Source organism: Larus michahellis, chromosome 8, assembly GCF_964199755.1.
Source record: "Larus michahellis chromosome 8, bLarMic1.1, whole genome shotgun sequence".
NCBI lineage: Eukaryota > Metazoa > Chordata > Aves > Charadriiformes > Laridae > Larus > Larus michahellis.
Genome location: NC_133903.1, coordinates 56,386,120 through 56,399,207, shown reverse-complemented (window position 1 = coordinate 56,399,207; position 13,088 = coordinate 56,386,120). Strand labels below are relative to the sequence as shown.

General features: G+C 38.8%; 1 protein-coding gene across 7 annotated transcripts in view; it reads right to left on the bottom strand.

Annotated features, from left to right (window-relative positions):
- LRRC7 (leucine rich repeat containing 7) overlaps positions 1-13,088 on the bottom strand; it is a 171,364-nt gene that overhangs the window by 87,701 nt on the left and 70,575 nt on the right. For all 7 annotated transcript variants that reach the window (XM_074596378.1, XM_074596379.1, XM_074596381.1 and 4 more), the window contains exons 2-5: positions 10,250-10,452; positions 4,494-4,611; positions 3,499-3,577; positions 2,711-2,800 (exon numbers count right to left, since the gene is read on the bottom strand). In XM_074596378.1, coding sequence (XP_074452479.1) covers positions 2,711-2,800; positions 3,499-3,577; positions 4,494-4,611; positions 10,250-10,452 — 490 coding nt within the window. The remainder of the gene's footprint in view (positions 1-2,710; positions 2,801-3,498; positions 3,578-4,493; positions 4,612-10,249; positions 10,453-13,088) is intronic.

The following is a 13,088-nucleotide window of genomic DNA, read 5'->3' as shown; positions in this document are numbered from 1 at the left end:
TTTTTGAGCACTGAATTCTACAGCGCCACACGGGCAGACCAAGACTACGGAACAGATCTCCACCGAAGGTACTGCGTTTTACCCAGAAGTAGGACATGTGCTGAAGTGTTGGCATGAATTAGAACCTACGCACACCAGTACTTCACAGTTCCATACCATTGTGCAAATGCTACCTGGCAATATTATTTAAGCTACAGCAATAAACTGAATTAAATGGGATAATGGGAGGGAAGGAAGGAGGGAGGGAAGGAAGGAGGGAGGGAAGGAAGGAGGGAGGGAAGGAAGGAGGGAGGGAAGGAGGACACATCAGAAAAGAGATGAAGAACCTCACGTATTAGAGTTCCAGAATTTGGGGCAGCATCCCCTCATTACCCATACTGTCTAGGAAGATAATTTCATAAACATGAAAGGATTTTGATTGATGTCACCCTTTTGGTGGTTCTTCAATCCCCAATTATAATCAACATGGGGAGGAAAAGGAAGAGGAAATAAAACGAAAAGGATGAATAAGGTCGTTTCCTCTTCATCTCAAATTGTACAACTCCACTCATGGAAAATCTGGAGTGTCAAATCAATTATTTTTGGAGGTACATTCAATGCATGAGCTGCCAATGCCTAGGGTTGCTCGAGGCCTACGTGAAACCGAGCAGTTCTTCATAACTAATTTGTAGTTGTACCACTGCTAAACAGAGACGTCAGCCCAGAGGCACACTCTTAAAGCTTTTAGGCTGATAACACTGTTTCTAAATGTGAAGAAAGCTTATGGAGGAACTTTATGGTGAGTGGCAAGGATTTCATTAATACTGCTTTTCACATTACTCTCTCTCTACAGTCCAGGTCCTCTAGTGCCACAAGTGTAAACACATGTCTGTGAGAAAAGTTTAAAAAGAAAATACAACAAAGCTTTAAATAGCTCTCTGTCCAGCACAACATCACTTTTCTGTTTCGTGGAGCCTCAGACTTCCCAATATTATGCTTTTCTAGAAAACTATGATTTTATCTTTTTCCTACCAAATAAAGCAGAAAACTTTTCAAGTCCTACAGTTGTGCTTAGCCAGGACTAAAAAGAACAACTTTAAATGAGAAACGTGGAGGGATGTTTACATGATGCTCAGGTAGACTCTGTTCCTGACTTTATTCACATGGCTAAATGAGACTCTAACAGACTAACTGAATATTACGCTACCAGAAGATATGAAGAAAGCACTAAAATTTGGAGAAGAGCAATAAGGGAGATAAAAAGCTACATGTTGCTGGTAAAAAAGAAAAAGCAGTGTCTGTATGCTAATGTGGGAAGCTTCGGAAACATGACAAGGATGTGTAAATGCAAGATCCCAAATAGATAACATAGGAGCAGAATAGTAATAACGGAATAACAACCACAACTGGAACTAGCATCATTTCATTTAGACAAAATGTGCATTTGTAAAAAAAAAATTAAAAAATAAGAAGTTACTGCTTTCTGCTAAAAGAATCAGAAGAGTAGACATGTCCTTAAGTGACAAAGATTATTAGACAAAATACCAGCAAGGCTTGAGAAGAGCATAATGAATATAAACACAACACATCTGATAAAATTGCAGGGTATTTCATATATTTATTTTTCCTTAACATTTGAACATACTGTCTGATTCCAAACTGCAGACGCAGGCTGTCTGGGGATTTACTCTGATATTCCAAGCACTCACCAAATGCAAACAATGACAATTTTTCTTCGTCTTTCTTCAACTAGGATTTTCTAAAAGGTATTCCAGCGTAAAGCCCAGACTCAGCTTTGGGTCAGTGACAGACCCATCAAGCAAACGCTGATAAAGCAGCACTTTCTACTTCTTAATGCCTGAGCATCCCGGTGTCATTTCCAACCCAAATTATGTCACCTCAGTATTAATTTTGGAGTGCTGAGTTGATGTTCTGAGTTGCATAATAAAATACACATATGGGTAGCTGGATGGACCAGGAAAAAAACAATACTAGGTGAATATATGTATATACCAGCATGTATGTCCTCTGTTTCTTTATCTTCTGAGCTGTTTGCCCAACTGGAGGGCAGGAACAATCATTCCCTCACCAGTGACACAGAGGTGGAATAAACCTGATGTTTCTGCCAGAGCTGCGCAGTGTCAGGATCCACTGGTTTCTACTGCCCTCTTAAATGGCCATGGCAAATTGCGTTAACTTTCATTTTTGCCTCCCCAGCTTTATCCTTATCTAACACTTTTTGACTCAGTTTCTGCTGCATTTATTCTTACATCCTTTCTGCGTTGCTGTCTTTTGAATCTTCTCTCTTCTTCCTGCTTTCACGTTTTTCCTTTGGTTACTCCACCACGCTCAGTCATTTCTTTCTTCATTTCTGACTCACAACACTTTTTCTTTCTCTTTTTTTTTTCAATAGCACAGACCACATTGTTATTTTCTGCCCTTGCTGCAATTTAATAACACATTTGATGAAGGATAGGCCTCTTCTTTAGTTTCTATTTCTTCCCACCTTTTCCCTAAACCACCAAACTGTGCCGCTTCATCATAAAATTCTTGCTGACATAATATTCTCTTTAGCAACAATCATTCATCAAAATAAGGCTGGAAAGTCAAAATCTCTTTGGGTTTTTTTGTTTTGTTTTGTTTTTGAAAATAATACAGCTTCAGAGCGGTCCCTTAAAGCCCAAACTGGGTTCGTATGAAAGAGCAATGTGCTTTGATGACTAATTCTTACCTTCCAAAGTTAGCTGGAAGAAACTCCAAAAAGGCATCATTTAGATAGAGCTGGGTCAAATTTAGAAGTTGTGTGAAGCCATCTGGCAGCCTAAAAAAACAGTTAAAAGCTTAAAGCTCACACCAAAGTTGCTACAGAAATAATAACAATGTATATTTAGAAAGAGAAAGATTACTTTCTCTCTCGCCTTCTTTTTCTACCCGAATTCTCAAGAATTTCTTACATGTTACATTTTCGCCTGTTCGTATCATTTCCACGTTGCTATAACCACATGAAATTCAAATGCCTGGCACATTCAAGTTACGTCAGCCTTTGCTGCCTTCCCAGAGGAGGGTCGAAGCCAAAGGTGTTTTCTTTGTGTCTATCTTTTTTTTTAACTGCAATAGTAAAATTTCATACTTTCATCCCCTTCACCCCATTTTATAAATCATAGGATAAAACCACAGGTTTTTGTTACTATTATTGCAAGCTTTTGGAAGGAATAAGGGTTGCCGAAGTCCCAACCAAGAGATTTACAGTAGGTGAGGGTGCAGCGTGGCTTATTCACAAAACGTAAAGCACCAGGCCCCTGTGTTTAAAAGATCGCGTCATATGGACTGCTTTTCTGACACTTTTTTTACTATATGGAAAGGCAACCCATTTGTTACATCAACACTGTATTTCAATCAATGAAAAAGAAATTTAGATTAATCCTGCAAATGAACTTGATACAATGTCTTTAAATTTTAGTTCACTTTGTGTAAATTTTCTGCACTTGCAGTATACAAACACAAGCTACTGATACTCACTTAGAGACCGGATTGACACTGGCTTCAATAATTGTTAAACACTTACAACATTTAATATTCTCTGGAAAATCTTGAATTCCTAAAAAAATATTGAAAGAATTATTATACACACATAAAAAACTGTTTAACTCGCTTTGTTTATACGTGAGTTCATTTGGCATTTTCAGATCAGACTTAAGCTATAACAGGAAGAATACATGTATTTTAGTATTATAGTCTAAAAGATGATACTTAAGCTCTAAATAAATACACCAGAACAGATAATATGCCTTGTTCTAAAACTATTATGCTAATGCTCGATTTATATAATCTAGAGTTAAACAGTGACATCATTTCTACTGATATTTGTGCCCTTCATTTCTTCCCAAACTGCTCCTGTTTTCCTTCTTTGCCTCCCTCTCTTCTCGGGAGAGCACACACATAATCCCGAGTCTCTAAGCCTATACTGATAAATTTTTCAAAATTTTCAAGAGTGCCTAAGCCTCATTTTCAAACAAAGACACTTAAGTTCAGCCATGCAGAGGTTTTTAGGCACATAAATATGTAAATGAGTAATTAGGAAACGCACATCAGCAAATTAGTCACTGACTATATAAATCCTGCCAGTTGTTTACCTGCAGCCTTGTATGCTTAAATCCATTCCACAAGAGCCCAGTAAATAGTAAGCCATTTTGGAAAGTGGAATGGTTCATAAGTGCCCTGAAAAATGGTCTCCCACTCTTATTTCTAACGTTCATGAGTCACAAGGCATCACAGGATATTAATGCTAAAGCAACCTCTATTTTTTTTATTATTATTTTTTTTTTGACAGAAAAGTAAAGAGAGGTAGATATCTACCCAGACTTCTCAAAAGTGCCAGACAGGAAAATAGCACATCATCTAGAACAAGAGCAGTTTTTCTAGAACACAAGTTTGTTAATCGCTAGCAATTAAAACTTCATTATTGTTCATATTCATTACAATTCTTTAAAATACTTATACTTTTGATCTCTTACCATTTTTACTGATATCAAGTTCTTTGAGATTAACTAAGCTAGCAATAGTGGTTGGCAGACTTGAAAGGTCATTGTCTGGTATACTCAGTTTGCGTAAAGCTTGACAGTTGAACAGTTGCTGCAACATAAAAAGATACTTTACAGTGTTTCAGGGAAAAGATCAGTTTAGGATCATTATTTATACACAGAAGCAACAAATAGCACAAAACTACATTTGCTACATAAGAATTCAATCACCCAAAAATATTTTGAAAAGCTGTTATTTGAGAAGCCAGGCTGCTCAGTACCGTAAACACAGCTTATACACAGTCGACAAGAATAATCAGAACAGTTGATTGGTAGCAGAAATGTTGAAACAGAGCTTTCTGTCAAAACCTACATACTCACTGTAATCAACATTTTGTAGGTACATGATATTTCATGTGTGTCGTATCAACCGAAATTTTTTTATGGCTTGTAGTAAATGAAAATATTTTATTTTCTAATTTAGTGTCATGATAGATTTTAAAATATTTTGACTGCATGCAGAGGAAATCTTCAAGAAACAAATTATCAAAATGATACATTCCTTAAGTTCCCTCCTCCCCCCAAATTCAGGACTCGATTCTAACTTTTAATTCAAATTTTATAAAATGACAGAATTTCCACTGCAAAACCAATCCTCCTTTCAACCCGAAGCAATCAGCAAATCGTGTTGAAAGCACCTATTTAACATGGCTGCGTTCCTCAAGAAATATCACTATCTCTCATCCAACACCTTACACATGTAAAAAATAAGAAAACAACGATACAAAGAGAAAGCAGTCATGAAAAGCGATTTCCCACTTGGGGCCACTGCATTGCAAGGGCAGAGGTGCCGTGTATGAAGCAGCAGCAGGTGCATATTTTAGATAGGGCAGCCGAGAGCTCCTTCAAGCCCAGCGTGCTAGCAGGTATGAGAGGAGAAGGCAATATAATTGCTTGGCTTATTTACTGCCATGCCCATGTTCCCCAGCGACAGTACTGTGGGAACTTGCCCGTTAAGTGGGACAGGGGAGGGTGACACACAGCCACCCGCCGCAGCGCTACGGACCCCGCTTTGTGCGCCCAGCCCAGAGTCACTGCAGTGGCCTCCAACCCCGGCCCCAACCGCTCCTGCGCTCCCCACTGCGCCTGACTGCAGCCAAGACCTGCTTCACTGCACCCACGCGGTGGCTGCTGGCTCTAAAAACATCGCTCTTGTCAAGAGGTAAAAGTTACCAAACCCTGAAAGGACTTTCTGTGAATATGAATTCATCAAATGGCACCAGAAAATTCAGTGGGTTCCAGAAAAGAACCAACTTCTCTTCGCAGGCATCTCAAAAGTGGCCTTCAAATATTAGTGCTCTGTTTACAATGGATTCAGTCTTTCTTTCAGACTTCTATATCGGAATAAAGTCTATATACTCATCTACAAGGTATTTGACAATGCATAGTAATTTGATTGCCTAGATGAAAAACTCAGCCAAATGTCCAGAGAGGAGAAAAAACACACAAATGGTGTGCAAATGCCAACCTGGTACTTCACCTGGACTAAATTTTAGATCATTTTGAAACGGCATTTTTCTGCTCTAACTTTCTATCATAATCTTTTAAAAAAGCCCTGCTTTTTCTTCAAGACAATCTATTCTCAGAAAAATGAGAGGGAATCACACAAATCAAAAATGCCCAGAACGAGAAGCACCACACCACAGTCACTATCAATTGGCATCAAATATGAAAGGGCCTTTCGACTGAAAGACACTTTTCAAAATGCCTTTGTATTCACAGTTTTGCCTTTCAGATTTCCTCTTTCATGAAACGTGCTTGTTAATCCTCAAGACCGTACAGCAGTGCCGGCCCCAGCGCTCAGCAGCTACGGCGGGCAGAGGAGCAGAGTGCAGCGCCGCAGCCCCCAGGGCTATCACGAACCAGCTCCACGCTGGGGCCAGCCCTTCCCAATCGAATTTATAGGAACACCCAGAACATTTACTGTGCACCCTGGATGCCAGACGGGGCTGCATATTTCTGCTGGCAATGTTAATAAAAAGGGAAACAGCTCTCCAGAGAATGAGGAAGTCCTTTGCAATGTATCTGAGAGCACCTGCTTTTTCTCTATTTTAAGGAAGCATACCACTTTGGACAAGACTGGAAAGGAAGGTAATTAATAGGCTCCAGGGTTTGCTCTTGAAATCTCTCACGATGTTCTCAGCAGCCTGAGAACAGCTGCAGACCATAGCAATGCTCAGCATAGGCAACCCACAGAATTTTGGTTCATATACAAACTATACTGTGCTATTGTACCTGGAAAATTAAATTCCCAGTGCATGTTCCCAGTCATTCCCCTGGAGAATTCTTCTTCTAAAAACCAAGGAAGTCTTGCAACTTAAAGTTCTGACAATATCAGAACAGATACAAGGCTTTTGAACTGGTGAATGAAGAAGTGTAATAAAAAGTACTCCCTCTGGAGTAATTTTATGACATACCGTTGTATCAGAAACGATATGAGAGTGTGAATACAGGTATGTAGGCCCAAAATTGCCCAATTTTTTTTTCACTCACTGGATTTTCAAAAGGTGTCTTTCCCAATTTCTAGTGCTTTTTGTCCTTGCCATCACGATCTTGATGTAATCGTCATACTGTACGTCCATATACTACTTTTATTCCTTTCAGACTGGAAAGCAAGTGGTGCTAACGGTGCTGTGATTTGAGTTATAACAATGGGCTATTATCCTGCTTATCTCAAGTTCTTGACGACACAGCCATGGAGGCTGTTGGCTTTCAGGGCTGTTACAGAACAATATGGGATTTCTGTTTCCGCTCCTTGCTTTCTCTAGGCATAACTGTGCAATAGATTGAGGGGAACTTGTTCGGGGAATCCAATGTCTGGATTACAAAGAAATAACATTTTCTAGCTTTGTAGAACAGAAACACCATTTCTTACTGGCAGATTTAAAAAGGGATTCAAGGCCTTTAACGGAAACTGTAACTTACATAGGAAATGCAATGCAAAAGAAAAATATCGTTAATTTATAATACCTATCCATCTGTGTGAGCTATACACTAGCGATCACCTCAACACCATTTCTATATTGGCTGTATTGTTTGTTCTCAGAGAAACAATTAAGCATCTAACTTCAGTAGCCTATTTTACTGGTAGCTATTTCACCAGCACATGACACGGTGAAACACAGTGGTGGCTATTTCTAGAATTTATTGTTAGAGACAGACAAATTTTTCCTAAGGCATTAACAAGTAAACTCATTTTGTCCGTTACAAATTACTCCAGATTTTACTTTATATTTATAAGGAAAAGCTGCTGGGGAGAATTTTCATCTCATTTTTTTTCAGGATACTGATTGCCAGTGACTCCACCTTCATCAGAATCGATATTCTTTTTTAATAGTCACCGATTCATTTGACTCATACAAATAGGGACATATTTGCAGTAGCAGCTCACGATAATGAAGCCAAAGGCAAATAAAATAAAAGACTTGGCTAGATTTAGGGGAAAAGAGGGAATAAGAATTATATAACAATCCTATAAATCCTTAAAAGAAAAGAAAAATATCAGAAATTAGGAACGAAAAATCCATTTCTAATGAAGACAGCAGTAACAAAAAGCAGAAAAAGCATTCTGATGATAGAAAATTTCAAAAGAATACTGTAACTTCAGAGGCACCCAACATTTGGTAAATAACAGAAAATTGACAAAGCAAATTTCCTCGGGAGGAAGGTATTTGAATTCACATTTACATAGAGAGGAAAGTTCTGCCTGTGGTAGATCATAACATGTAATGCAAGAGTTAATGTTCAGTAATATGGTGCCACATTTTAAGAAAAAAGTGGCATTTTCTCTCCTAGAATATTAATTCAATAGTGAAAAAAGTTGAGACATGCAGCAAAAAATATTTGAAGCAGAAAATTTGATAAAGATATTATTTGGACTGCTTAATTTATGGTAACAATTGAGAAAGGCTTAAGACAAAAAATTATGAATGGTATAAAGAAAGTAAATTAACACTGCCATTAATCTTCTCTTATACAAAACCAAGACTATGTTAAACAATGCATTTACTCAAACTTAAGACCAATTAAAAGGATTTCTTCAATACATAGTATTTGCTTCAAAATATTATTTATAACAAAGGAAAGTGAGAAAAAAAGAGGTGCAAAAATAGAGACCTATACATTGAAATCTCTCCAGGGTATGTATTTATCTGCTGTTTTGTAACACGAATAACAAATACGAAATAGATGATAGCACAACAGCATGCAAAGGTTTGATGAACATGCACGTTTCCATTGGGAATGACACTAATGACTACCACCTTCATCCCAATTTCATAATTTTGGACCCCTTACCTTTGGCCCTCATTTTTTCCATACAGAATTATGGCATATTGCTCTTGTTCTATGCCCTGATATATTTGTCTTCCATTATGCACTGCAATTTAGTTTGAATACCACGATGATGCATACTTTCAAGAGACCCAAAACAAATATACCAAAAATCCCTAGCTAAATTAGACGCTTTATATATTCTTCAGTAGCATAATTGAGATATACAAGGTTAACAACATACTATTATTAAAAGAGAAACAGTCCTGAAGGTATTCATTAGCAGTAAAACGGCCTCCACCACAATCCATTACATATTTCTGGGGACAGAAAAAAATACCTGGTTCTCTGCTGTCCCTTTAGTAGCAGGAGAGATAAGATGGTTCTCCGTATCATTTTTCTGTGACACTTAAAAGATTGTAGCTACCCTGTCTGACCATCTGTAAAGAATTTCTCCGTGGAGTGAGCAATCTTAAGCAACAAACCATCATATCCGAATAAAGGAACTCCATGTAATGGAAAAAGCACGTTTTCTACATTTGTAAATAGAATTTATAGAAAGACTCTATGCTGTGTAAGAAAGAAATATATTGAGAGATGATGAAGAATGGATTACAGTGGAACAATGTTTAATTAAAGACTTGTAAGCATCTTTCATTATTGTTGAGAAAAATTCAATTAAGGAATGGATTACATTACTTCATGCTTCATTATGTAGCTAGCACCTGCAATTAATTGGTTTTTCCACTACCTTGCCCTCTTTTGTTTCCAGAACACTTAAGTTACAGTAACTTCTAATTCCCTATAGAAAACATTAATCAACAGAAGAACAGATTTAAAGATTCTATGAAATAAGTTTTACACAAGAAGGATAACTTCAGTAATCTCATTGCAGGATCTCATTTGCAGTTATAAAAATACTAGTCAGATAGAACTGGCATTTCTCCCACAGGATAAACGGCTCATTCTGACGAAGAGCTTGCTTTTAAAAGCAGTGCTAGAGAGGATCCAAATGCGACATCACCTACCCTATATATTAGCATACTCCTGGTCAAGGTATCAAATGCCGTATTAATTACTTGTTGTGCAAGAAGTACTTCTTTTGAACAACTGTTAATTTCCCAACTTAAGACTTCCTTGGCTGCCCCCGTTCCTGTGCTATGGAAGCAAGGAGAAGTAGGTGGCCCGACCCCTCCCCACGCAGCACCACCTGCAGGAACTGTTTGGGCTCTTCAGAGAGGGCAGAAAAAAGATTGGAAAAATGTAACCGAATCTCCGGAGTCAGTAGCCATGACTCCTCCCACAGCAAGCAGGTCTCGTGGTCAAGAGCAAGCCCTCTTTCAGAGCTGAAGCACATGCTGAATACACATTTGAGAACATGACTTTGACATCTGTATTACAGGCAGAACACCGATTACCTTAGGTAGCTCTTCAATTTGATTGGCATCTAGGTAAAGCTCCTCTAACGTCCGTTCAAAGCTAAAAACTTCCTTTGGCACCTGCTGTAGTCCACAGTGAGAGTAATCTAACACTGAGACGATTTCTTCTTCACCACGAAAACACCGGCAGGGCACCAAGCGGCCGATAATTTTCCTTTTGGTTGTCATCTCCAAACAGCATACTGAAGGAAAAGGGGAAAAAACAGTTTTCTGAAACAACCAACGTTTGGGGGACTGGTTTTTTAGAATTCTTATCAAGATTGCAGTCTATTAAATACAATTTATCCTGAGGGATATCTGCAGTCTGCATTTCTCATTCTACCTTTCTACTAAACATGAAAAAGTAAGGTTTGGCAGTGTAATCACAAAAGCAATCTCAATACGTCATCTGTTCCCCTCTACTGGCACAGAAGCAAACACACCAAGACCACCCACAACTGTTGCTTTCTTTAAAGCTGAAAATTAGCCGTGTAAATCCTCCACGTATGAACATGTCCATCAGACAAGGTACAAAGTGACACCTTTTGTACTCCGTGTTTTGGTCCCTTGCCCAGTTGGGACTGTGTCACTGAAGTGAATCAGAGTCACTCGGTTCTGAATCTCCCTGACAAATGCCCCGTGGTGTTATACCCGATTTCTCTGAAATCAAGCGAGTTCCTTAGCTTTCCACAGTTACCGCTGGAGTATATGCCCTGTCTTTGCAACCACATGAATAACGAAAAGGCTATGTAAGCTTAATTGGTTACAAAACTAGAACAAAAGTAACCCCAAACCAGACAGTTAGTTAACCTGGCATTCCTGCTTCTCTTACATTACCTCAGTCTGTTGAAAACTCAGATAAGGGATTTGGCAGAAATGCTCTTAATTTTTCTGCAGTAAAACAAACACCTGGGCAATTTCCCCCAGTCTGTTCCCCAACTGCTTCTCCTCCAGGTGCCACGGTCTGCACATCTCCCTTGCACACGCCTCCCCAGTGCATCTACCTCGCCCCAGTAACGGTCTACACAATTGTATCCTTCTGCTTTTCAGTGGAACAAAAATACTTCAACTCACTACTCTTGAACTGAAAGAACACTCAATAAGCAGATTTTGTACATGTCAAGCAGTCTCTAAACCTCAAATAGATATTTCTAGAAGTTATTTTAACATGATTATAGATAGATTGGGCTGTTCTGAAACATAGTACCACAAAGCCAAAGAGGGCTAAGCCTTCAACTCCCGTTTTCTAAATCACTTACAAAGTTTTGAGTTACGTTTATGAAAAAATAGTTCAAGCAAAGCAAAATAAAGCTCATCAGGATCCTTTTTCACAGAATGCCAGTGAAAAAGCAACTGTATATTCATTCAAAGTATCAGCGGAGATAATTCATATTGCTTAAGCCATCATTTATCCAAAACGTAAGATAAAAAAATAATTTATTTGGTCAGATAATGCTCCATTTATGGATCTCTGTGACTTTTTTATCATGTAGTACATTGACATTTTGGAGGTAAATAAAATACTCAAATGTCTTATTTCCCTGTTTAGATTTTGTTAGCACCTAAACTGCCTCTCGTAATCCCAGTGAGATGAGCACACAGATACTGTCAGAACAAACAGTGCTTTTTCATGTTCTCAAGAAGACTGAGATGCTGAAACGAACCACAGTGAAACCAGAGAGGGCAGCTGGTTATTCCTTTGGCAGAGCCAATGACAGGCTTTCTGTTGCCTGTTTTTGGCTTAAGGGTAAATTTTAAAGAGAGAAAAGGGTATAGTAATTTCATAATTCAGCTTGACCAGATGCCAAATTGGTGGGTATAAGAGAAAAGTTGCATCTTACAGTCAGCTGATACAATGAAAACATCTGCATAACACAGTGTACGTAAACTTCTGAAAATGGAAAACGAGAACACTTATAGGCATGAAAAAAGAAGCAATTAATTTACAAGCTAATAAATCACAAAGCCTAAAAGTTTTATTGCAGTTCAATGGTATAGGCCACTGCAGAACCCAAACAGCCACACAGCTAGAACTTAAGGATGCCACACACCACTCAAACTTACTCTGTGAACTTTGATTTTAAATGTTCTTCAATTAAATTCCTTACACCAGAAACACGAGTTCCCCAGTCAGATTTCATACACAACACTGTAGCTGGACCTGGGTTCCTGACTGGCACTCAAAATTTCCTGTGATAAAGAAATGTTTATTTTAACATTGCCCCTAATTTTCCTCTGGAAATAAGTCTACTGCCTTTGCAGCTTCAAATCTGTTGGTCAATTCCAAACCCATTTGGGAGGAAATTACTTCTATTGTTTTCTCAACTTCAAAAAATTTTGCGTTTGTCACTTTTTATTTATGTCAGGAAAAGTCCCAAAGCTCTGCTCCAAAGCTAGTCCAGCAGGGGAATGGCCCATCACACCAGAAGTGCTCCCAGTTCTCTCTCAGATGAGGGTTTTTTCTGATTGCCATGTTATCTGCTCTCTCCAAATCTTTTTCACTGTATCTGCTTCTACCACCATAGCACATCACATGCAATGGCTGGTCTTGGCAAGTCTGCATTTGGCTGTTGAAAGTGGCTTTGGCCATCACTACTTGAAGTTAGTCACCTTGCACCATGTTCTACCTGACTTTTGGATCACCTGCAGCTGCAGCAAAGTGCTGACTTCAGCAAACCTTCCTGCCAGGGAAGCAGCAAGGAAGAGAGGCAGAGGAATGACAAGAGGGAAAAAGCTGCCAGCAGTGGCTTGGCTGCAGAAGGGCCATGGGGAAAGGATGGGAAGCGGCCTCCAGCGATGCTCCCCTGCCCAGGACGCATGGCTGAGGCAGCCTATGTGT